The 26,787-nt window shown below is 37.6% G+C and overlaps 1 protein-coding gene across 2 annotated transcripts; it reads right to left on the bottom strand.

Annotated features, from left to right (window-relative positions):
- Positions 1-232: 232 nt before the first annotated feature.
- OSTM1 (osteoclastogenesis associated transmembrane protein 1) lies at positions 233-26,767 on the bottom strand. 2 transcript variants are annotated; one of them, XM_036317170.1, is made up of 6 exons: positions 26,277-26,767; positions 16,459-16,573; positions 8,828-8,925; positions 6,403-6,570; positions 4,009-4,174; positions 233-2,330 (listed from the first exon to the last, which is right to left on the bottom strand). In XM_036317170.1, the coding sequence occupies exons 1-6, from the start codon at positions 26,676-26,678 to the stop codon at positions 2,275-2,277; spliced, it is 1,005 nt and encodes a 334-aa protein (XP_036173063.1). In that variant the 5' UTR covers positions 26,679-26,767; the 3' UTR covers positions 233-2,274. The 2 variants fall into 2 exon arrangements, with proteins under 2 accessions (XP_036173063.1, XP_036173064.1); XM_036317171.1 differs by lacking the exon at positions 6,403-6,570.
- Positions 26,768-26,787: the final 20 nt, after the last annotated feature.

The raw sequence follows: 26,787 nt of genomic DNA, 5'->3' as shown, positions 1-26,787 counted from the left end.
GCAGGAAGCAGCCAATCGATTTTGATGTTTCTCTCATTAATGTTTCTCTCTCTCCCTCTCCCTTCCTCTCTCTCTAAAATCAATAAAAAGGTATTTTTTAAAACAATCAAAATACTGGTCCCATTGGAAGTAATATTTACCAACTATGCCCTGGTGTTATTTATTGATTTAGAGTTACACTTTAAGGTAGCGAATGCTATTCCTACATCTCAAATCCAACAACAACACAAAATCCAAAAGTACATTTTTATTTGCAGCAAAATTATAAGATAGATGGTACTTTAAAGTAGATATTTAAACTCAATACCTGAAAAACTGAAATATGATGTTTAATTACAGCTCAAATTTTAAAAAGGAATTTAAAACAATCAAATATGGCACTGCAATTTCCTTAAGCTACTTTATTTCAAAGTGTCAAAAAAACTAAAGATGTTCTTGTACACACAAATGCTATGTGTCTAAGAATTCAGAACTATGCAAAGAATTTTTCAATGACTAAAAAATGAAATATTTACACACTTTAGTATAGTACTTAATACATCTCTTTCTGATGCAACTTCTAAAGAGCAATGACTCAACCAGAAAAATAGTAAAGGCTTCCTTTTCTTTTTTAAAGTGCTTATTAGCAAACATTTCCAAAAGCGATGGTTTTTAGAAATACATAATATTCAAAAGTGCTCCGAATCACTACTTATAGAATCGAATATGCCATTCTGTACCTTTGCACATGTAAACTGGTTTATCTGCATTATGAAAGATTGCTTTCATTGGCCCTCAACTATATGCTTCAAATCATAATAGTGCTATTAGTATCAGCAGCGGGAACAGTAACAACAGAACAAACCCAGCACATTTTTAATGGATCACAGCAGACTAGACAGTTACAGCTTGTGGATATGTTACATATCCAAGAATGAGCCTTTTCTTTCCCTCTGCCTATACGGTAAACATTTAAAAACAAAGACACCTTCTTGTCTCTTATAGAGTATTTTACAGTACACAAAGATATTCAAATTCTTGTAACATTTAACCAAACTCATTTTAATACAAAGCGTTTTTCCACCAAGAAAGTAACTAGGAATTAACAAATGAAATACCTAACACTAAAAACCTGAGGGGAAAAATTGTAAACAACTCAGAAATGAAGCTTTTTAAAAAAGACAGAAACATTCCAAATAGAATGTTTTCTGAGAGTGAAGTATTTGACTTCATATCAATCATATCACTTTTATCTGATTTAAATAATTTAGAAAAAAATAAGCATCATCTTAACTGCTTTCTGTATCAGCTCATTCTGACTCATGCCCCTAGGATAAACCATTTCGTGGTCCTATTGTGAGCATCCCCACAGGTCCCTGTCTATTGTCTGAATCTTACGCTTCTTTTTACTCCTCCTGTATCTCCCTTCCAAAAATCCCCAAATATCCTAAGAAAATCTCCATTAAAAAGTCACAATTTAAATACAGTGTGATAATGCTACATTTGACTTAAAGTAGTAATAAATTATAAATTGCCAAACAACTTAATGTAATTCACAATGCAAAATCCCTGGTATAAAAAGAATCCATCTTGCCCTGAATATAATAAAGCAGTCCAATGATTTCAAATTACTTATGAAATAAAGGCAAAAATAAGGTGTAAAATAGTATTTATAAAAGTCAAGTAAGAAACCAGTTACCATAAATCTTTTTACAAAGATAAATGTAATGGGTCTTTCCACTTTTAAAAATTGTTAGGGAGGTCTATAATTAGTGGTTTCAAAAATGACTTTAAGAAAACTAGAGACTGAATTACTTATTATTTATAACATGACATATTTAATATATAAGTAACAATAATACTGCCATGGTAATGTAAATTAATCTTTGGATCTGCTACTTTTTGGCAAGTATATTTCTTTTTCAAAGTCTTTGCTATAACTGATTAATTTTTAAATGTCGGTTTTCAAAAACTTTGCTACTTGAGATATTGTTAATAAGATACCAGAAGTCACAAATAGTAATATGCCTACAAAATAAAACAAAGATTGTCCTTGCATATTTTGTTATTATAATAAATAGACTTTAAAATAGACAACATTGCTATGCCTGTAAATTAAAAATACCCAAAACCTTTAAAAGGGGGTGGAAAAGGAAAGAAAAACCAAAAATTTTTATTTTTTAAAATAAATCAGAAGTCCTTAAATTTCTTAAGAACTTTATCTTCTTTTGGACCAAGCTGTATCTTTCACCATTCATCCATGGGATATGATGTTAATTCTCCATTTTGTAGGTTTCAGTTTGAATTTTCTTGAAAGTTTGCAAAGCTGGTACTGGACTTGAGACGTTTGGCTATATAAATCAAAAGTATTAACTTAAACTTAATTGTCTAAATATGATTATTCATTATTTTAATGTAAACTATAGTATTTTTTTTAAAATATAGTACTCATCTATTAATTCTATATTTGAATCACAATAGGTTCAATCTTCTAAGAATTAAAACCTAAGTCTATTTTTTTCTATCAAACTCAAAAAACATAACTTTGTTAGAAGCAGTACCAAGTATAAAAGATATAATTTATATCATATTGAACATCACAATCTTAAATATGTAATATAGGTGAAAGTACTCACAAATGGAAGTGCTATAAAGTATAATAAAATTACATATTCAAAAGGCTAAGTTAGAAATCCAAATATAAATTTCTCTTAAAAGAATTCAGTTCAGCCGTGGCCGGTTTGGCTCAGTAGTTGATTGAGAGAGTCAGCCCAAAGGGGCGAGGGTTAAATTTTCAGTCAAGGGCATGTACCTCGGTTGCAGGTTCGATCCCCAGCCCTAGTGGGGGCACCTGCGGGAGGCAACCAATTGATGTCTCTCACCTCCATGCTCTCTCTCTCTCTCTCTCTCTCTCTCTCTCTCTCTCTCTCTCTCTCTCCTTCCTCCTTCCCTCCCTACCCCCCTCCCTCCATTCCACTCTCTCTAAAAATTAATAGGAAAAAATGTCCTCGGGTGAGGATTAAAAAAAAATAATACTTCAGTTCTTAGGCACAGACAATAGTATGGAGATTACCAGAGGGAAAGGGGGGACAGGGGGTGGTAGAATAGTGTATAGAGGAGGGGAAGGCCTAACTTTTTCCTCCAAAAAACATTTTCTTTTATAAACTAAAATTACTAAAAGAGAAGCTCTTACTTTCATTCTGAAAATAAACAAGCATCTCAAGAAACTTAGAGGCATTTTCCTTCAGCTAAATGGGAATCTTCTCATTAGTGCTTTTTCTGCTCTGCCCTATCTGATGGGAACAAAGGAAAGGTATTAATTTGTATTGAGCACATGCTATATGTCAAGTAATGTTCTTGCAACTGCAATTTCAATTTGTTCAGAAATAAACTGTGTGTAAGCTATCATTTATCCTTGCCAGCTGCACTTCAGGTGCTTCTGCCATGGCTCCAGTGGGCCTAAGAGCTGTCTCTATCTCCCCATTGTGGCCATTTCAGGTCTTCAACATCTTTGTGGCTTATTTCTCCGCTGCTGCCAACCTATTCCAGGAAATCTAGCTTTTTCAGTTAAAGCATCTGAAAGATACTGTATGTTGACTTTTGATGATCTGCACTTATAAATTTCTTATACATCTCTTTCATTAGTAAGCATAATTGTGAAACTGGAAGTAAAGAATTGTCTAAGGCTAATAAACTTTGAGTTCTCAGAGTATATATCATTTTTAAAGCAGGTCTAAATTTTTATTTTTATTTTTAAAATATATATTTATTGATTTCAGAGAGGAAAGGACAGGGAGAGAGAGAAACATCAACAATGAGAGAGAATAATTTACTGGCTGCCTCCTGCATGCCCCCTACTGGGGATCAAACACACAACCTGGGCGTGTGTCCTGATTGGGAATCAAGCCGGGACCACTTGGTTCATAGGTCAAATGCTCAACCACTGAGCCATGCTGGCCAGGCCAGGCCTAAATTTTTAAGATACAGTTTTTTAACTAAATAAATGAACAATTATAAAAAGACACTTACGTAGAATGAGTTTTCGTTTCTTTTGTTCTGAGTGAAGAAAGCTACTAAGGTAGAAGACCACAGGTAGGAAAAGGATGAACACAGAAACAGCGATTACAGGCACAGTATCACTGCAAGGGACCGAACAATTGAAAGTTCGACTCCAAAGTTTTCGAGTAATGTTCATCTGGAAAAATAACAAATAATATTACTCTCTTTTATATTTAGTTTGTCTTCAATTTCATACAATTATTTTGTTAATAACTAAACAAACACTTAGAATTTAGACTAAATATACATGGTAAAATAAATCTATGGATCGTTGAGTACAATATCTTTTGCTAGGAAATAAGGTGGTTCACAATTAGTCATTGTATAAATTTATATCCATACAAAAATTTCATATTCTAAATTCATAATGTTAACCTTTATGTCCAAAATAATGTCCTAATGTCCAAATAATGTTGACCTTTGACAGAGTTGACACAGAGAACTTGTGTCAATAAGAATATAGTAAGACCATGCTTCATCCATTAAAAAAGATTTAAAAGGGTAACTATATGATGTGATGGATGTATAAATTAACTCGACTGTGGGAATCCTTTCACATTGTATACATGTCAAATCATCATGTTATACATTTTAATTATATTATAATTTTGTCAATTATACCCTAATAAAATGTGGGGAATGGAGCGGGGAGAGACTCACAAATTTTTTTTTCCTGTTACATATGTAATCTCTAATCTAGTTGCGATATTTTTAGATGAAAATAAAAATATCAACTTTATAGGGCTTCTCTGTTTATGAAATGCCTAATATTTTATCTGAGATATATGAAAGGCCCATACTCATGGCAAATATATTTAAGTACATAATACCCAATGAGTCGTGGAAACTTTCTTAGACAATATTAGTATCTTATTTAGTAGAATATAATAGATACAAGTTAAGGGCAGCAATATCTTACTTTCGCTGAGCTGTTGATTTCTGTCAGTCTGATAATACAAGGAAATTATCAAATTTAATATAGAAAACTGTTCTTCTCTGGATTTTGTTTACTTGAGGTATAGTTTACAAATAATACATTGTATGTTTACTGTAAGTTTTGCTTATTGCAAGAAGGATGGTCTAAAATAGGTGGTCATGTTGATTTCTTGTGTAATTCCACTTATGTCACAGAACCAATATTCATTTTTCTTCTTTATTTTAAAAACAATGAAATAGACTATTGTTTTAAAAACATATATTTATTACTTATTGAGAGTCTACAAGAAACCAGGTACTGCCCTAGCCAGTTTTGCTCAGTGGATAGAGCATCGGCCTATGGGACTGAAGGGTCCTGGGTTCGATTTTGGTCAAGGGCACATGCCTGGGTTGCAGGCTCGATCCCCAGTAGGGAGGGTGCAGGAGGCAGCAATCAATGATTCTCTCTCATCACTGATGTTTCTATCTCTCTTTCCCTCTCCCTTCCTCTCTGAAATCAATAAAAATATGTATTAAAAAAAAAAAAGGAAAGAAATGAGGTACTATTCTAGACATTGGTAATAAAGCAGTAAAAAAAACCCACAAAAATCCCCAGGGTGCATCTATTTGAAATGCTTTTTGCCATCCTGAATATTATTGATCCACTATAGTTAACTCTGGGCTGCTATGATAATTCATATTCATCATTCTCAACCATTAAGCTTATCAATTTTGACCCTGAGTTCTCTATGTTTAGCCAGTAATTACTCACTTTCCTCTAAGCCTCAATACTCAGACATCATATTCCCATAAAAAGGCATGATCGCCATCTCGTGGTGCCCCATGAAAAGGCAGGCTATACAATGGAGAAAAAGCTTTTTTGTTGACCATTCATTCCATCGATACATATTACTAAGGGCCTGTTATATGCCAGATCCTGTTCTAAATACTAAACAGAAAACAAAAAGGGGCATGAGGTCCTTTTATCCTCATGTGGCTTATACTTTAGTGGGGGAAGACAGACTGTAAATAAGTAAACAAAGAAAATTTTCAGATAGTAATAGATATAAAGAAATAAAGCAATGGGATAGGAAGTAATTGAGGAATGGCTTCAGAAACACATGACAGCAAAACTTCTTGAATCAGCAACACATGAATAAGAAACTGAAATGTAAACACATAAGCCCACACAACTCAGAAAATGATACAAATTATCAAACTTAAAAATCAAAATGTACCAAAGTATCAACTCAGTTAAGAAGACCTGATTGATTTCCATTTTAGTTTGACAGATAAGGATATTCTAAAACTTTACCACTTTATAATTAGTTATTTCTGGTTGAAGACAAAATATGAAGATTCCAATATACCTCTGAAAGGTGTAATAATACTGAAGGCATATTCAACAACACTGTAAAATATGTATCTTATTAGAAGCAAAGTACTTACTGCATCTTCCACATCAATGCATAAATGTGTTCCAGGTTCGGCCTTATTCTCATGTTCATTCCTTTTTTGCATTTCACTGTACATACTACTCAGAGTTTTGTACGCATTGCGACAGTTTTTGCATACTTCTGAATAATTTCTTAACTGCAGAAGACTGTGTATGCTCTCCTAAAATGTCAAAGGCACATATAATAGATACAATAAACATTACGTCTCTTTAGTGTAAGCTATTTGCCCTCCTAGAAAACAGGCAATAACAGAGTATGGTAAGTGCTGAGCGATGATGTTGGGCAGGTCACTAAGTCGCTCTGAGCCTGGGTTTTATCGTCTACAGTGGAGGACTACACTACCTGTATTATAGGTCCCAAGGACTAGAAACCTGGCATGTAAAGCACATAGCAACATATTTTGGCACTTTCCAGTTACCTCTAAATTCTGAAAACTACTGCACTACCCTCTGTTAACTGAGGACAACAAAAATTTCCTAAATTGTCTTACCATTTTACATATTTGCTCTTATGTATCCTACTTTCACCGCATAAATCAAATATGAGCTTGTCTATGTTGACTTCAACAGACAGGACTTTATTAATGGGAAAGGAAAAGTAACTAAAACTACATCCCACATGATCCTCTTACCCCAAGGTTTGTAATCCAGGCCTTTCTACTCAACAAAAAGGGACTAACACCAAAGAATTCTTTAACCTAAAATGAAGGTAATGGATATAACATATAGGATAGTATGTTAGTGAATCTCAGTCTTTTTTACTGAGGACTAATGCTGTGTTTTCTAAAGAGTCAGTTCACTTTATTCTTCCCCTCGTGGCCTGGAGAAATGCTATGTTAACTGAATATCAGAATGAAAGAGAAAGGAATAATAAGAGGATTTAACATGATATAGCCCCCACATTAGCCTCACCATCTATTTGACAGAGAAACTAAGACTCTAGCTCTGTCACAAGAAATGGCCCATTGCCTCTTTTTCACAGAACAACTGTGCATTTATAGCTAAAAGCGTTCAATCAAAAATTGAGCACAGACCCTTGATAGGAGAGTGTAATTTAGGCATTTATATTAAAATTTTAACTTGTATACACACATATAAGCCAAACCAATGGACATGGACAACAGGGGGATGGGAGCATGAGTGTGCAAGGGGGAGAGGTTGGGGATTAATGGGGGGGATGAGGACACATTTGTAATACCTTAACTAATAAAAAAAATAAATAAATAAATAAATAATAAAAATAAAAAATTTTAAATGCACATATATTTTAACACAGCAATAAAAACCACTATGATACTAAAAGAAATCATAAGAGAATTTTAAAAAATAATCTCAAAGTGGGAAAAGGCCTTCTAGTGTGACACAAAATCTGCAAACCATTAAATATTTTTATAAATCTAACATAAAAATTAAAATTTATTCATAACAAAAAGAAAAGCACAATAAAAAGACAAAAAACAAACTAGGAAAAATATTTGCAACTAACATTCCAGGAGAAATGCTAATTTCCCTAAAATGCATTCATCAGAATACTAATCTCTTAAAGTAAAGAGTTTCTGGGTAAATAGGTTTAATATACAAAAATTACAATTTAGAGTTTTACAACACACATTACTCCACTATAATTATGAAGTCCTATAGTAAAGCATTTCCCAACCTTATTAGTACAAAAGCTATCTACTAACATCCTTCAGAACACAGTTTTTATTATTGTCAGGAAAATTCATAGTTCTGTGTTATCATGAGGAAATCATACATATCTATATCCTAAATATGTTCACATCTACTTGTGGGGATTATTTACTTGTTAAGGGAGTTTCAAAACTATAATTTTGTCAGAGTTCCAATCTCATCCTCACCACCACCAAGGAGGTTCCAATACCAACATTTCAGAGATCAGAGTTGGACAAACTGAAAACCACTGGGGTAGGTTTCTTGAAGGCTACCTTTTGTATTATTAATTCAATACTCAAAGTTACCTACTAAACAGTGCCTTTTTAAGTAGGTAAAATATATGTAAGTGAATACTGACGCAAAGAATAAGCTTCCTATAAACACACAGAATCATATGCATTGCAAAATGCCATACTGCACAAAGGCAAAGTAAATTACTGTCCAACAGAACATTATGTTTACTAGTAAGTTAAACAAGCACACGTCTCAGTTAATGTGTTCATGTTCAGTATCTCACTGGGTCCTCACTACAAAATACTTGCAGGTAGGCTGGGTAGATCTTGCTATCCCTGAGGTACAAAAAAGAAAACTAAAATTTCTGTGATTTGCCTAAGGGCTAGTAATGGAAAAATTCAGCAGACATCCAGGTCCGCTAACTTCTCTACATTGTGTGTATAGATTAATGCCATAAGAGTTGGAATTATTTTTTATTCATTTTAATTTCAAGTATCAGATATAAAATACCTGAAGGTTATGCTCAAAGCAGGTCAAGGTGTTATTAAATTGATTGAGGAAGTTTAACGTGCTAATTGATAATTCTTCACTTTTGTTCGTTAAACAATCTGTCAAAAAAAAAACGCAAAAAAGTATATTAATATATCTCAAGCAACAATTACACATTGTCATTTCTCTCCCTCAAGCTACCATCTTCTGTTTCACACTATAGTAATTCTTTATTTAAACAAGCTTGAAGTGTTCCATATAAGGGAATTTCCCACATACATAAAGTTTACCCCTTTTAGTTTCCAAAAGTTATTTTTTATATCATAACCATTTTCATGAAAATCTTAAAATAATCACATATTCTCCTTGCTTTATAAAAATAATATACCAATCAATTTTTGTCGGCACGTCTTAATCATGAACATCAGTTATCAAATGTTTCCTTAGTAGGATTTAGTGCTGTTTAGGTATAAGACTGTTTATCCTGCATTATTTTTTCCTAAATTCATCTGCTCTTTTATCCTTTTCTGTATCGAATTTAGTAGGTCTGTGTCTCATCATCACTAGTGGGTCATTTGTTGCATCTAACAGGGTAACATTTTTTCATATGCCCTTTGGGAGACCAGAGAAACAAGCTGGTGTGAATTTTGCCTGAAATACTGATAAAGAGGCTTCAAGTATGGTAAAGCATGGGGGAGAAAAAACAGAACTGTTTACACGTCTTAGAAAATCTCACATAAATGATATTCCTCTGCAACTTGCTTCCCTTGCTTAGCATTAGCTCAAGTTCATTCCTTTTCACTGTTTTCTATGTTGAATGTAGCCCAATTTACCTATTCTCCCTTCTTCAAGAAACCTATTCTTTATCCTCACTTTGTTTTTACCTCTCCGTGTTCTCAGTTTAACCTCTCATCTGGTAGGTTCAAGTGCCTAGCTTCACATCCTAGAACTCATGGTCAGCAGTTTCAATCTCACCCTCCTAGAATCCTGATCCTCTTTGTGTTCCACATACAAACGTTTTCAACCCTGGACAGACTCCATTTACCTTCTTGTCTCCAATTCTGGTTGTAGAATATTATTTTAGAAAATTCTAAAGTTAGAGTAAACGAACTCAATTCTAATTCTAATTCACAAAACAATCCTTATAGATGCCCTACCAATGACTCTACAAAGGATGTTCCCAATGTTTTCTATTCTGTAGCAATCAACCCCACTCTTGTCCCAATTAATTTCAACTGGTAGCTGTATTATATACCCCCGCAGGGCCACCTATTATGATAGCTCGCAACTGGGAATGGAGGGACAGAATAGCAGGCTATTGCAATTATCCAAGAGAAAGGTGGCAATGCAAATGAAAAGAATTCAATGGATAATAGAGACTGAGTAGGCAGTGAAGGGGACCAGGCTATGCCACCTCAAAATAAGCCTCTATAGCATATGGATTATTTTGAGCTAAAGGCCATTGAGAACCAGCAGATGCAGGAAAACTCCAAAAGCAGGGCACAAGTTTTCATTTTGTAAGTATTTATGAAGGAAATTTCCATTTGCAAAGATGTTTGCCTATCATGTAAAAGGAAGAAGAGGACTCAACAACTCTTACCAATGGAGAGGCACTAACTTCAATCTCTGTGACGAGCCTTACTATACAACCCTTGTTTACCATACCTTTCCTGGTCATCCTCCCCTAACTTGTCTTCTCCACCCAGAAGCCCCAAGTCCCTTTTCTTTCATTAGCCTATGATGGCATATAAACCCAAATTCTAACCATCCCTTTGGGTTACTCATCATTGGGAGCTCCCATGTATACAAGTGCAACACATATGTTAAAAACTTCTGCTTGTTTTATCTTGTTAAGCTGTCTTTGGCCAGTCTAATTTGCAGAGTCTCACCCAGAAAACCTAAAACAGAGGAAAAGATTTTTTTCTTCCATACAATAGACACTAGGATATGACACACTATGAGATATGCATGTAGTATAATAAACAACAATCATTACAATGAAAGCTAACATTAACCGAGTACTTGTGCTATGCTTGTGCTTTAAACACTTTTTTCCCCATTTCATTCTTACAACAATCCCATGAGGCAAGAACTATCATTATCTCCATTTTCTAAATAAGGAACTGGGGCTTAAAGGAATTAAGGAAGTTGCCCAAAGTCACAAAACTGTTAAGTGAAAACGAAATTTCTACTGTCTGATTCCTGAGCCTGCACCTTCAAACACTAAAAAAATAACTAAATATTTACAGATAAATTCTAACAATTAAAGTTCAATACTCAGAGTCAAAAAACACTTGCCACATTCCTCCCTCCACTGCCCATAGATGTCTTACACGATGCAGAGATTCGGTCACTACCAAATGATCAGTGTTGGTGCCTGAGATACAAACCTAAACCTGGTGAATGGGGCAGCAATAGCAATTAAGACTTCTTTGTGCAAATTTTAAAAAGACATCCCCTCTGGGTAAACTAATAACCAAAAAACAAACAAACAACAACAACAAAAAACCCCACCAACACTCCTGCTTCCAGGGGCTGAGCTGGAACTGGGCCTCATTCACTCCTCACACAATCCCCTAGGTACATGGGTTGGTCTGCACCTTGTGTACATAAGACCCTGCTAGTGAACCTATTTCTACAGTCTTTCCTTCTCTCAACTCATGTACCTGTCTATATTCCCTGCAGCCTTTTCTTCTCAAGAATGTGAGTTCCTTTCTAATTGTTCACATTATCATTTAAAAAGCTGAGGGATCACTTCATAAATTAGCAAATAACCAGAGAAACAAAGTGGCACACTGGGGAATCATACATCAAATTAGTAAGGCATTGAAATATAAAATATGCCTTCTAGAGTAGACCCTCAACTAAGTATCTTCTTAATTATGCCACATTTTCTTTACTATTTAAAACCTGTACTCCATCTGTCAGCTTTCAAAAAGTTCACATACTGAATTCTTTAAAATAGATATAACATAAGCCTCCCCGCTTAATCCTGATTTAACATCATCACAAAGTTGCCTTGAATCATTTTAAGCATGAGGCAGAGTACATATAAATAAAAAGAAACACAATAACAAATATGCAAAATATTAGTATATTGGGCAAACAAGATTGAACAGGTTTTCCTATACAGGGAATACAATTGCATCCATGGCAATCTGTGTTATAATAAGCCATGTCATGGAAACTGACATACATAATATAGGGATAGATGAGTATGTGTGTCCATCCTTGTGTTGCCTACAAAAGTAGTACATGAATAATTGAGAGCAATGCTTTCATTTCTTCCATACAAAGTATGTAAAATTTCTTTATAAAAAATTTGCAGAATTATAAAAGGCAAACAAAAGAAAAAAGTGATTTATAAAGGAAGCTTCTCTGAACAACAAATTAATCTCTTCTATTTCACTGACAGCCATTCCTTTTCCCTTAAAATAACTGGGACATTAAATTAAAAGTTAGTTATATAGACTGGACATCTTGTTATATACTGTATTAATACAGTACTATCAAATTTTTCAGTGATCATTAAACAGTGGCATTATACAGCATAAAGAAATTCATTTATATAATGAGGCTAAAAATGTCTTCATTATTAAAGAGCCCTGACTTTCTAATTTAAAATAAAGGAACTCCAGTAAAATTCCTTTTATCCTTTTATAGGAACTGGGAACATGAAGTTATAAACAGTAAGAGGCTATATATTTTAAAAATTATTAAGTTAAGGAATATTGATGATAATAAAGCTTCCTATAAGCACTAAATGAAGTGGTCATTATGAATTTTCCTCATCTCAGATAATCAATGCAGCCTCATCAAGGTCACATTAGCACAGCTTCTTTCTCAGTGAGGGCTGAAGCATCAGCTCAAAAGGTATTCTTAAGGGTGTTAACAATTCAAGTTAAGACCTTCATGGAAACCTACTGAATTATCATAACAGGAATTATACATCTTTTGTAAAGTATTTGGCATCTAATAGGAATTTGTATAAAGTATCTGCTGTTTTTCAAAACTAGTTTTATAGAGAAAATAGAGACAATCACCAATTTCTGAAAAATAGGGCAAGCTTCAGAAAATATGGTATAAACTAACGGAACTTTGTACCTGGACAACATAAGTTTAATAAGTATGAAAACTAAGACATTTTAAATTATAAGATACAAATGAGTGAGTCTAGTGCTTAGTATATTACCATATAGATAAAATATGGGAAAAAGGGGTTCTGGTTAATTGACCTTCAGGTTAACCATTAAATTTTATTATTGATTTGTAAGGAATCAAGATATAATAAGTGAAGGGTATCAGAACATATACCTTTCTAAAATATACCTCTTTGCCATAAGAATTATTTTGAGCTGAAGGCACTTGAAACAGCAGATGCCAAGAGCAGCTTTTTGTGATTCCCCTTATCTGCCTAAAGATAGATCCTCCAAAAGAAACTCAATTGTCATAAATCCCTTCCCTGGGAGTTTGATCAACTAGGGAAGATTGACACTTATCACCGGAACAGAAATCAATGGAAGAGAATCGAGTCCAGAAATAAACCCTGACATATAGTCAACTGTGAGCTGAATACATAAAAACAGAGTCAACTGTGATTGCCAGGGGTTGGGGATGGGAAAAATGGAGATGCTGGTCAAAGGATACAAGCTTCCAATTATGAGAAAGTTCTGGGAATCTGATGTAGTAATTATAGTTAACAATACTGGATTAAGTACTTGAAAGTTGCTAAGAGACTAAATCTGAAATGTTCTCACCACAAAAAAGAAACGGTAATTATGTCATGTGATGGAGGTGTTACCTAACATAACACTACAGTGGTAATCATTTACAACATATAAGTGTATCAAATCAACACATTATATACCTTAAACTTACACAATGTTACATGTCAATTATATCTAAATAAAGTTGAAAAAGAGAAAAACCAAAGAACGAAAACACTTAACCATAAAACAATTCATGGTCTCATCAAATCTGGTTGTTCTGCTAGTTATTCAACTGTCACATGCATAAGACAACCAAGAAGCATCTCAATAACAAAATTATCCTTATGTCCACAATGCACTTCTGTTAACAGCTTCAAAGTTCTGCACAGGAGAATTAGTTGATATATTTTCTTTATTTCTTAGCAATCATTCTCCACAAGAACTAGTTTCCATGTTATTTGTAATGCGAATTGAAAGAGTTGAGCTCTTTCTGGTATACACTGAGTAGTCAGATTATTATGACCACCTGACGTTTGTAGGCAAATCAGCTATAATTTCGCACTGAAGTTGCTAGAGGGCCAGACCATTATAAATAGGGAAGCAGGTTGTTTACCACGACAGTAGGAGATATGGGTAAACAATGCGATTTAACAGCCTTTGAACATGGTATAGATAGATAGATAGGTAGATAGATAGATAGATAGATGATAGATAGATAGATAGATAGATAGATAGATAGATAGATAGATACAGATTATGACCACCTGACGTTTGTAAGCAAATTAGCCGTATACAGCGTTGTATGGGATATGGAAGCCAAAGACCTGTTCGAACACCTTTGCTGTCTGCAGTTACCAGATAAAATGTCTCCAATTCGCACAGGAACACAAATATTGGACAATTGAGCACTGGAAAAAAGTCATGTGATCTGATGAATCACGTTTCCAGTTGCATCATGCAGATGGCAGAGTGAGAATTTGGTGGAAACAGCTTGAAAGCATGCACCCCACATGCATGAGTACAACCGTTCAAGCTGGTGGGGGCAGTGTTATGGTTTGGGGCATGTTTTCCTGGCATGATTTGGGCCCTTTAGTTCGTGTGGAACAACGTCTGAATAGCACAAGATACCTAAGTATCGTTGCTGATCAAGTTCATCCTATCATGTTGATGGTGTAGCCCAATGGAGATGGCTTCTTCCAACAAGATAATGCGCCATGCCACAGTGCTCGTATGTGCAGGAGTGCTTTCAAGAACATGAGGGAGACTTTACCTTGCTTAGGTAACCCCCACAATCACCAGATCTCAATCCAATTGAGCATTTGTGGGACAAAGTTAAAGGAGCCATCAGGCGGCTGGTTCCACAACCATCAAATCTCACAGAACTGGACAGTGCTATCCATCAGGCATGGTGTCAGATTCCTCGCATCACCTTTCAACATCTCATGGAGTCAATGCCAAGAAGAATCGCCGCAGTATTGAAGGCAAAAGGTGGCCCAACAAAGTACTGATGGGGTGGTCATAATAATCTGGCCATTCAGTGTATATAGAAACATCCTCACAAATGAAGATTTTATAAATACAAATTTCCCTTACAAAATGTTACTTCTACTATTTTCAGAACTTCTCCTGTTTCTCAAAATAATTAGCTCAAAATAATCCTTATGCCAAAGGGGCATATTTTGGGGTGGCATAATCTGGTCTTTTATAGTCATATTTTGGGGTAGTATATTTTGGTCTCCTACAATACAAAATGATAACATCCTAGAAAAACTCCTGATTGGGCACAATTTGTTTAAAATTATAGTGTGATATGATTGCCTTCTTCCATTTCAATAAAAGAGTAAATATCCCTTGTATTCTCTTACATATTTCTTTTTAAATCATTTCTCAATTATAGTTGACATAAATTATATTACTTTCCGGTGTTCACCCCAATGATTAGACATTATATAACGTACTAAGTGATTGATCAACCTGATAAATCTCATACCCATCTAGCACCATTCACAGTTTTTAGAATATTACTGACTATATTCCCTATGCTGTACTTTACATCCCAATGACTATTCTGTAACAACCAATTTGTTCTTCTTAATCCCTTCACCTTTTTCACCCATCTTCTCCAACTCCCTTCCCATCTGGCAGCTGTTAAAATGTTCTCTGTATCTATGAATCTGTTTCTGTTCTGCTTCTTCATTTATTTTGTGTTTTTTAGATTCATTTGTTAATAAATATGTATTTATTGCCATTTTATTTTGTTCATATTTTAATATACTTTATTTTTTTTCTTCTTCTTAAAGAAGACCCTTTAACATTTCATATAATACCTGGTTTTATGGTGATGAACTCCAGCTTTTCTTTGTTGGGTTATTCTTTTACATATTTCTATAGGCAAATGATTTCATAAGCAATGACTACGTATGTAAGAAATGGGTTTTCTTTTACATGCAAAGGTAAAGAAAAGACTTTAGCATCTTTCAGTAATATCATAATTATTACTAAACAGTTAACATTTCTTGAACATTAACTATGTGTCAGGTACTGAGTTAAGCACTTCAAACAAATGATCTCATTTAATCCTCAAGACAATGGTATAATGTAGGTTCCATTATTATCATCAATTTAAAGCTAAGGAAACTGAAATCCCAAGAGGCAAAGTTACATGCCCAAGGTCTGGCAGCTAGTACATCATGGCTAATAAGTGCTAACGTTTAGAATCAAACCCAGATCTCTTCTGACTGCAAAGCTCATGCTGGTAACTGCTACTTTTCTGCCTTTCAGTATGTGCCCAGTGGTTCCCACTAATAAACCCTGATGCCAATCACAGTTCATTAAACATAGTAATAAGAAGTATTCCATAGTTCAAAAATTTCAAGGTTCATTAAAATCTGACTCTATACTATTGAACCATAACTGCAACGTGAACATGAAAGAATTACTTACTTGCACAATTTGCCTTATGCCATGTGGAATTAAAGAACTCAGACAGAATCACAACTATTTGCATTCTATCTGCCATTAAGAGACTTCTGGCACAACTATGACTTTCTGAAGTATTCTGTAACAAAAAAGAAAAGAAAAATACAATGTGAATATTTTTAAGAGCTTCCCATACAACTTGAGACAAAAAAGAAAAAACCTTTTAAAATAATTAAAATATTTATTCTAAGCATTTTAACATTTTATTTGATATATTCAAGTAATGTCATTAATAACAACAATTATAATAAAACAGTAGCAGCTAACATTTGTTGATACCAGGTTCATTTGCAAGGGAAGAAAATATTTTTTAAGTGTCTGCTTCTATAGCAGTGGTGGGCAAACTTTTTGACTCGAGGGCCACAATGGGTTCTTAAACTGGACCGGAGGGCCGGAACAAAAGCATGGATGGAGTGTTTGTGTGAACTAATATAAATTCAAAGGAAACATCATTACATAAAAGGGTACGGTCTTTTTTTTAAGTTTTATTCATTTCAAACGGGCCGAATCCGGCCAGCGGGCCGTAGTTTGCCCACGGCTGTTCTATAGTGTTATCTCAACAATTTAGGGCCAAATTGCATGCATGTCATATTTCTTAACTTTTTGTGCATGGGAAAAAATTCTGGAAAGTTGTTCACAAAATGTAGCAGTGGTTATGTGGGCATAATGGAAATATGCTGATTTTTATTTTTTTGTCTCTTTCACACTGTCTAAATTTTTCTACAATGAACATAATATTTACATAATTTTTTACTCTGGTGGATAAATTATCACAAAACATTTAGTTTCATCTTCTAGGTAATTTTTTGTTCAAAATCTTATAATACACAAGAAAATGTGACACACCCGGTTTGTACCCAAAGTTTGTACCCAGATAAAAAAATATGCTTTTGCCGTAACCGGTTTGGCTCAGTGGATAGAGTGTCGGCCTGCGGACTGGAAGGTCCCAGGTTTGTTTCCGGTCAAGGGCGGGCACATCCCCGGTGGGAGGTGTGCAGGAGGCAGCTGATCAATGTTTCTCTCTCACTGATGTTTCTAACTCTCTCCCTTCCTCTCTGTAAAAAAAATCAATAAAATATATTTGAAAAACAAACATGCTTTCTTCCCACAAATCACTTTAATAATGAAATTCATGCTATGCAAATAAGTCCAAGTTCCTAAATTATTTGATCCTTTTATATTTTCCTTCCCTTTTGGGAAGGGACTAAGTCCTGATGACACTTCATTTTTTCAAAGTTAATGAACTCCTAGTACTTACTAAGCACTATAAGAATCCTGGTGTTTTGAGGATACAAAGTATTAGGGAATGCCATCAGCACTGGGCTTCAAGAAACTCCCCAGACGCATAAAGATAAAGAATTAAATAGTGTGATGAGTAATAAAAGAGTAAGACTGAAAGCTCTAGAGAAGAATTAATTGACCATGTGGGGTGAGAAAAGAGGGAAGGACTTAAGGGCGGAATTCTTGCTTTGTTGTGTGTTTTTTTGTCTTGTTTTTTTTATTTATTTATTAAATCTTTATTGTTCAGATTATTACATTTGTTCCTCTTTTTTCCCCCCATAACTCCCCTTCACCCAGTTCCCACCCCACCCTCTTCCCTCACTCCCCACCCACTGTCCTCATCCATAGGTGCACGATTTTTGTCCAGTCTCTTCCCGAATCCCCCACACCCCTTTCCTCCCCAAGAATAGTCAGTCCATTCCCTTTCTATGCCCCTGATTCTATTATAATCACCAGTTCATTCTGTTCATCAGATTATTTATTTACTTGATTTTTACATTCACTTGTTGATAAATGTGTATTTGTTGTTCATAATTTGTATCTTTACCTTTTTCTTCTTCTTCCTCTTTTTAAAGGATACCTTTCAGCATTTCATATAATACTGGTTTGGTGGTGGTGAACTCCTTTAGCTTTTCCTTATCTGTGAAGCTCTTTATCTGACCTTCAATTCTGAATGTTAGCTTTGCTGGATAAAGTAATCTTGGTTGTAGGTTTTTGGCATTCATCACTTTGAATATTTCTTGCCACTCCCTTCTGGCCTGCAAAGTTTCTGTTGAGAAATCAGCTGACATTCATATGGGTACTCCCTTGTAGGTAACTGAGTTTCTTTCTCTTGCTGCTTTTAAGATTCTCTCTTTGTCTTTTGCTCTTGGCATTTTAATTATGATGTGTCTTGGTGTGGTCCTCTTTGGATTCCTTTTGTTAGGGGTTCTCTGCGCTTCCTGGACTTGTAAGTCTATTTCTTTCACCAGATAGGAGAAGTTTTCTGTCATTATTTCTTTAAATAGGTTTTCAATATCTTGCTCTCTCTCTTCTTCTGGCACCCCTATAATTCGGATGTTGGTGCGCTTGAAGCTGTTCCAGAGGCTCCTTACACTGTCTTCGTATTTTTGGATTCTTTTTTCATTTTGCTTTTCCTGTTGGGTGTTTTTGCTTCTTCGTATTTCAAATCGTTGACTTGATTCTTGCAATCTTCTAGTCTGCTGTTGGGAGTCTGTATAATATTCTTTATTTCAGTCAGTGTATGCTTAATTTCTAGTTGGTTCTTTATCACAACATCGAGGGTCTCATTAGATTTCTTGTAGATCTCATTAAGTTTATCGGCAGTTTCTAGAAAATTATTGAAAGACCTTAAAAGTGTGGTTTTGAACTCTATATCCAGTAGTTTTCCTCCATTTCTGTCATTTGTGTCCTTTTTCTTTGTCTCCGCATTTTTTATGCTTTCCTGTGTTGATACAGTGGTTTTCTGTGCTAAGTGTCCTCTAGGACCCAGTGGTTCAGCCTCCCCCATTACCTGAGGAGGACACTCTTGGTGCACCCCCTTGTGGTCTTTGTGCACAGTCTTGTTGTAGTTAAGCCTTGATTGTTGTAGGTATCACTGGGAGGAATTGGCCTCCAGGCCAATTGGCTGTGAGAATCAGCTGTGTCTGCAGTGGGAGAACTTCTGTGCTGGAGACACCCCTCTGGGGCAAGACTTGCTTCAGTGGGGCTTTGGTGCTCACTGAGTCTGCCCCGAGTGTGTCCTTTATGGTTCCACGGAGCTGCAAACTGGATGGTCCCACTCTGACCTCTGGGCTTCCTGGCTCCTGGATCTCTAGGGAGGTGTTAATCTAGCCTTTGCCTGAGGGTTATCCAGCAAAAGCCTCCCTGCAGGGCTTGGGTGGGGCAGGTCCCACGGGATCAACAGGGTGGGCCTAGCAGTTATGGCTGTTCTCAGTCTTGCCCTCAGAGGCTTTGCTTCTCAATGTCCCAGTAATCGCTGCAAGCCCCTCGGAGAGAAAGCTGCCCTCAAATTCCGACCGCTGCCAGACAGTCCTGCTTCTCCCGTATGAGTCTGAGTCCCTAGAGACTCGCCTGGAACTGGAGCTCAGAGCCTGAGACTCCCTCCTGATTGAAAACGACAACCGCATCCTCAGCCGCCAGCCTGCTCCACACGCACCTCCGCACCTTAGTATTTTACTTCCGCACTGCGCCTCCTCTGAGTCTCGGTATGCTTTTCTCTTTCCTTCTAGTTGTAGAATTTCCAGCGTCTTTTAGTTGTATTTTTGAAGTGGTTGTTCGAGGCAGCAAACTCCAGTGTTTACCTATGCCGCCATCTTGGTTTTCTCCCAGAATTCTTGCTTTGAAATCCTATATAACAAAAGCCTAATTTGCTAAGTGTCCAACTGTCCAACCGTTTGACACTTCCCTTCCATAACCTAAGGGTCTCAGGTTAGATTCTGGTCAATATGACGTGCACTGACCACCAAGGGCAGATGCTCCAACCAGTAGATTAGCTTGCTGCTGGGGTCTGGTGGATCAGGACTGGGCGAGATGAGTGGGACATGCCCTGGAGCCCTCCTATGGTCCCTCCCCAGCCCTGATTGTACACCCATGGGGTCCCTCGGCCTGGCCTGCACCCTCTCGCAATCCAAGACCCCTCAGGGGATGTTGGAGAGCTGGTTTTGGCCCGATCCCCACAGGCCAGGCTGAGGGACCCCACCGGTGCATCAATCCATGCACCAGGCCTCTAGTATCTAATGTTTATTTTAGTATGGTTACCCTCTCTGAGGCTTAGTTTTGCCCTCTCATTAAAAGATACATCCAAATAAATGCTTGCTTTTAAAATAGTGAATTAAAGAAAGCACTTTAAAAGCTCCTTTCTTGAAATTGCTTTCAGAGCAATATCAGCCATAGAAGAAAACTCCTATAATCATTTAAATATTACAACATAGCCTAAGGAGTCAGACAGGTCTCAGTCACTAGCTGACAATCTTGAACAGCTGAGGTAACCTCTCAAAGGTTCACTTTCATAATCATGAGTCTTATATAACATACATTCATCACTTGACACCTAGTAAGTAACTGATATATACTTTCTCACCTACCTACCTTGCTGCCAACTTGAAATGTTCTAGGTGGGTATAGTTGACTAAGTGTAATCAGTTACATGAGTTGAAGCTTCATAAGCAGACAACTGGCTATTTAAAAAATCAATGCAGCCTTAGCTGGTTTGGCTCAGTGAATAGAGCGTCAGCCCCTGGACTTAAGGGTCTCAGGTTAGATTCTGGTCACGGGCACGTAACTTGGTTGCAGGCTCAATCCCTGGCCCTGGTTGGGACTTGTGTGGGAAGCAACCAATCAATGTATCTCTCTCACATTGATGTTTCTATCTCTCCCACTCCTTTCCACTCTCTCTAAAAATTAATGGAAAAATTTCCTTGGGTGAGGATTAATAACAACAAAAAAATTAATATAGCCTTGTTGGTGTGGCTCAGTGGTTGAGTGTGGACCCATGAACCAGGTGGTCAAGGTTCGATTCAGGGTTAGGGCATATGCCCAGGGTTGCGGGCCCTATCCCCAGTAGGGGGCACACAGGAGCAGTTGATCAATGATTCCCTCATCACTGATGTTTCTCTCTCTGAAACCAAAACATATTTTTTTTAAATCCATACAGCTCAGTCTGTATAAGGGGTCAATGTGTGGGATAGTTCAGTTGAGGGAGACATCAATGTAGTTGGGAGAAATTAGGAAGTGAGATTTGAACTAAGCCCTATACTGAGAAAGGGAAGAGGATTCTAAATTAGGAGAATAAAATGATCAATGGGTGAAAATGGAATGATTACATGGTATTCAGGAAGTATTCAGTAGGCTAATATAGCTAAATGGAGTGTACTGTGAAAGTAGAGGCAGCAAAGGGTCAATTTAGGGCAAGAGTCTTGAGGGTCAAGAGATTCAGAGAAATCTTAAAAAAATTTTGAGGACAGTGACATGAAAAGCAGAGTTTGGAGAACACAGGTCTCTAGGTTATAATATGTAGGGTGAGGAGGCAGAGAACATTTCCATAGTTCAGATATGATGAAAAGATGGTGGCAACCATGGAAATGGAAGGGAAGTGATGAATAATCCTAAGTACATCATTAATGATGTAATGGTTCTCAATGCTCCAAATGCATGACTTACTTAATCCTTATAACAACTCTATGTAGTAGTATCCTTCTGAATTCAAACCCAGCCTCTTCCACTACATGGTTTGGATAAGTTACATAATCACTCTAAGGCTGTTTCTTAAACCTTAATATCCATCTATATATGCCTAGGTTCCTCATCTGAACAGAAGTTCCTTTGGGAAGAAAACTTGGTATTATATCTTTGTATTCCCAACATCTAGTAAGTGAGCAAAAAACACTGGCCCTTGGTTTATATTTAAAATTATTAATACTCAAATACTCATAACCACTTAGCAGAACCCTAACCACAATAAACGCAACCATCCATTTTCATCATGCCCGTTTGGCAAAAAGTAAACAACCAAGCAGATCATTTGCACAATAAATCCATAATCCCAAACTGCACTCCACACATGCATTATCTCCACTTATATGTATCAAAAACACCTCAGAAGCAACATTTTCAAAATCAAGTTCATATCTCCACCACCACCACCACCACCACCAAACAGGTTCCTCTCTCCATTTGGGTAAACAGCAACCCTACTCACTAAGCAACTCGTATAAAAACACTGGAAATCATAATTTCCTTTCTTTCACTCTCCACATTCAATTAACTACTAAGTCTTGTCAATTTTATCTCCTAAATCTATCCATTTTTTCCCATTACAATGGCCCACATGTAGTCTAGCCACCATCGTTTCTTTTATCACTGCAAGAGTCTCTTCATTTCCCCACACCAACTCTTCCTCTACCCTCCCAGCTTGTCCCTCCATTCCCCTCATATAGCCTGCCAGAATGGTCTTTTAAAGTACAAATCTGATCATGTCATTCTGCCGAATTAAATCTTTCACTAACATTGCACTGCTTTAAAATCAAAGTCTAAAACCCTTAACATACCCTACCAGGCCCACATGACCAGGAACCTGCCTATTTCTTCAGGCTCAGCTCACTAGTCTCCGCATGGCTCACAAAGCTTTGAGTTCTTTCTAGTCCTCAAACACAGCAGACTCCCATCTCAGTATTCACATCTGCCTTTTCTTTATATGTATACCTTCTCTCCTGAGCCACATCCTCTCAAATTTTAGGTGTCAGATTTGTCACTGACCACTCTATCTTCCCTCCGCCCTAGTGAAGATCAGCACCTTGTTATGTGCTTTGGTATCATCTGAGGTGTTTTCCTGCACAACACTTATCACACTTGAGCTAAGTAATTACTTGTATAATAAAATGTTTGTCAGTTTTCCCTATCAGACCACAAGCTCTGCTCATTCACAGCTACATCCCTAGTAACTACCACTAGCCAGCACTCAATTTTTTGACTGAATACATAAGCAGCATTACACTTTCTGATCTCTAATGAAAGACACATTATTATGTTATGCTATGTTCCAATTTTGTCTATATTCCTAAGAATCTATTTATTAATCTACACTAAAAGTATGTTGAACACTTCTAGGTACACACCCCCAATCACTAGCACCTTCATAAATAATTGTACATATCTGTATGTCTATCTATATAAATTTTAAACAAACCAAGTAGAATAAGATAGAGTTTAGTAATTCAGAATATGTGGGGCCAAAGTATCCTGGCAACCACTCTGATGATATTGATCAGCTCAATGAAACCACATTCCTATCGGTTTAAACTAAAAGAAGTATGACTCTAAAGAAGGAGGAACCAATCAGTTCTACACTCAGATTTCTACAAATCACTGTATTCTTTACCTTAAGATAACACTGTATGTGATCCTGTCCCAGTAATTCCAAGAGGAAGTAAAAAGAAAATAGAATTCTCATCAGATAATTCTATTACGATTAAATGAATTAACTTGCTGTACCACAGAAACAGCTTGCTAATTTCTCCTTTGATTATTTCATTGTTATACTCCCCTCCTCCCTCAATTAAGCCATGGACATAGATTCACTCTAAATAGATGTGAAAGGCCCTAGCCAGTTTGGCTCAGTGGATAAGAGTGTCGGCCTGCGGACTGAAGAGTCCCAGGTTCGATTCAGGGCAAGGGCACATGCCCAAGTTGCGGGCTCAATCCCCAGTAGGAGGTATGCAGGAGGCCACCGACCAATGATTCTCTCTCATCATTGATGTTTCTATCTCTCTCCCTCTCCCTCTCCCTTCCACCCTGAAATCAATAAAAAAAATATTATTTTTAAAAAGTAGCATGTGTTTACTGATTAAACTGATTTAAATGAAAGAAGTCTATCTGAGTATAAGAAAATATATTACTCTTGAGAAAAAATCTCCCATGCTCACAAAGAACAACTGATTCCTTCAAATTCACTCCTAAGAAACTCAAACATTATCCCATATGTACCTTACTGCACATGATGGTTCAATTCTCAAACCAACCCAAAAAAGCCTACTGAATCCATGAAGTACCTCAGAACCACAGAAATCATACTTTTGAACTAATATACCACATCCAGCTCTGAGGAAAGGAGGGGAAAGAGAAAAGTCTAGAATGAGTTGGAGAGGAAATGCAGATTGGGGAAAGGATTTTCTGCCTTTTTTTTTTTTTATCTCTTTACCCTCTTCCTTTCACACAAGGGTGAGGCGAGCCAGGTGCCAGGTCACTGGTAGAATCTGAGAGGCACGAAGGAGAAGGAAGTGTTTGGCACGTCCACACTGGGAAGGGGAATTCATGCAGAAATATGTACAAATTGCATGATGCCCCTAATACTGTACTAGAGTTTGCAGTAATTATTTAACCTCTTCTTAATTCCACAGTATCTACATAAATGAAAAAAGCTTTGCTGCCTCAAAAGACCACGCTTTGCATCATGATCACAGTCATTCTGGCCATAAAACTCACCTTTGCTCAAAACAGAATATGATGCCATATAATACCCTATTAACAGGGACAAGTCTTGGGGACTTTATTTTTAAATCATAGTGAGATGTACACATATATATATATATATCCCCCTTGCCAAACCCAATAGAAGAATGCCTGAAAAATACTGCATGTAAACCTAAATTTATTTAAACTACTTTGAAAACTGGCTCTTTACAGAAAGATTGACCACAGGGGTTATTTAATGCAATAAATCCCCTCTTTATATATAAAAAAAATAGATTTATGTTAAGTGATACCAGGATGACTTAAAACAAGATGTAACTATATACAAGTCTGTATTTTGCCAAACCAACTATGATTTATGAAGTAATTCCAACCACATTTTCATGAGATTACTTGTGCTCTCAATACCAGGGAAACTTCCCCACTCCACAACCCCAGTTACTCATGGATTTCCTTTACAAGGCATATCCGGCCCCCACCTCGTGACTCCTTCCAGCCTTGACAGGCTAATCCTTTCCTACTCTAGACCCTATAAGGTTCCTAGGAACAGGAAGGTATCGGCTGTGTCTTTTTGTTGTTGTTATTCATCTTGACGCGAGGACATTTTTTCCATTGATTCTCACAGAGAGTGGGAGGGAGGGAGGAGGGGCGAGAGATAGAGACATCGATGGGTTGCCTCCCGTGCACGCCTCGACCTCAGGCCTGATCGGGCCTGCAACCCAGGTACGTGCCCTTGACGGGGACTCGGATCCTTGGGTCGGCGGACCAAGGCTCTAACCACCGAGCCAAACAAGCCAGGGCTTTCTCTTTTTTAAGTCCTTTACAGCACCCACCACCCACACGACCAGAAAAGCTCTACGGTACCAAGAATAGGAGGTAAATTTACCGTTTTCTAAAATTTTAGCTCCCATTTACTAAGAACAATTACTATGTGCCAATAGTCTACGAGTTCTTTTTATCCCCATCTTACAGATGAGAAAACAAGCACAGAGAATGCAACCTGCGGGGAGTATAGGGCTAATAAGAGGAGAAAACTAAGACTCTAACATAATACAAGGACAAACTTCTATAAAGTGTGTGTGTGTATTGGGGGGGGGAGTGTCTGAACATTTCTGGCTACAAACTTCAAGCTCCTAACCCCTACAGCTTCCCCACCCCACCTAGGATTTCAGCGGAGGCGGGGTCCTTCCTGGGGACTCCAGGTGGAAATGGGAAGCTGTGGTGGAGTTTGGGGAAGGGAGGAAAGGAGGAGAAGGAAAGGAAAAGGCTAGCCGCGAGGGTGAGGTCATAGCTATCTGTACACAGTAGGTACCAAGAGGATGCCCGACAGCAGCTACGAAGGCAAACATTCAAGCCCCAAGCCCTAAAACACCATCCGCTTTTCTGATGCTCAAACTCTCCAGTCCTAGTCCAACCCCTTTTCCTTACAGATGGGGAACTGAGCCCCGCCCCGCAACCCCCCCAGTTAACCTCATCACGCCCTCCGTCCCCAACCCTCCCGCCAGAGGTTCCGGGTGTGCTCCTCTACCCACCCCCACGGCGCGGCTGATGTTGTCCATCTTGCTGGCGACCTGTTGGAAGAGGGGGTAGCAGGTCTGGCAGAGGCGCACCGGCCGGGCGCCGCGCACCAGACACCCCGTCAGCTCCGCGCTGCTGTTGGCGAAGTCCAGCAGCAGGTCCCGGCACTCGGGATCCAGATCTGGCAGGTCCGGGGGCAGGGACTGGGGCCCTAGCCTTTCTCCCCGCAGCAGGGTCAGAGACAAGTCCTCCGCCTCCAGCAACTGCTGCTCCGACAGCAGGTCGTACAGGACCCGGTGGGGGCTGCCGTCCACGGCGAGCGTGCCCAGAGCCAGCCCCGACCACAGCAGCTGCACCAGCAGCAGCCCCGGCAGCAGCCACGAACTCCGCCGCGGAACCGTCGCGTCGGGATCCATCGCGGGGCTCCCACACCCCAGGGCGCTCACCGCCGCCTCTCCACTCCGAGCCGGCGCCGCCGACCGCCGACCGCCGCTGCTTCCGGTTTCCTGGGGCGCAGGCCGCGCG

The sequence above is a fragment of the Myotis myotis genome, unplaced genomic scaffold (assembly GCF_014108235.1).
Source record: "Myotis myotis isolate mMyoMyo1 unplaced genomic scaffold, mMyoMyo1.p scaffold_m19_p_7, whole genome shotgun sequence".
Classification (NCBI taxonomy): Eukaryota; Metazoa; Chordata; class Mammalia; order Chiroptera; family Vespertilionidae; genus Myotis; species Myotis myotis.
The sequence above is the reverse complement of the archived record's forward strand: the minus strand, read 5'-3'. Positions and strand labels throughout refer to the sequence as shown.

Bases quoted from the DNA above. Each gene is read 5' to 3' on its own strand.
- OSTM1 (XM_036317170.1), bottom strand. From the start codon at position 26,678: ATGGATCCCGACGCGACGGTTCCGCGGCGGAGTTCGTGGCTGCTGCCG. The intron at 16,574-26,276 runs GTGGGTAGAGGA...TTTTTGTTACAG, and splicing joins ACATCAGCCGCGCCGTGGGG to AATACTTCAGAAAGTCATAG. The intron at 2,331-4,008 runs GTAAGTGTCTTT...TGATTTATATAG, and splicing joins GAAACGAAAACTCATTCTAC to CCAAACGTCTCAAGTCCAGT.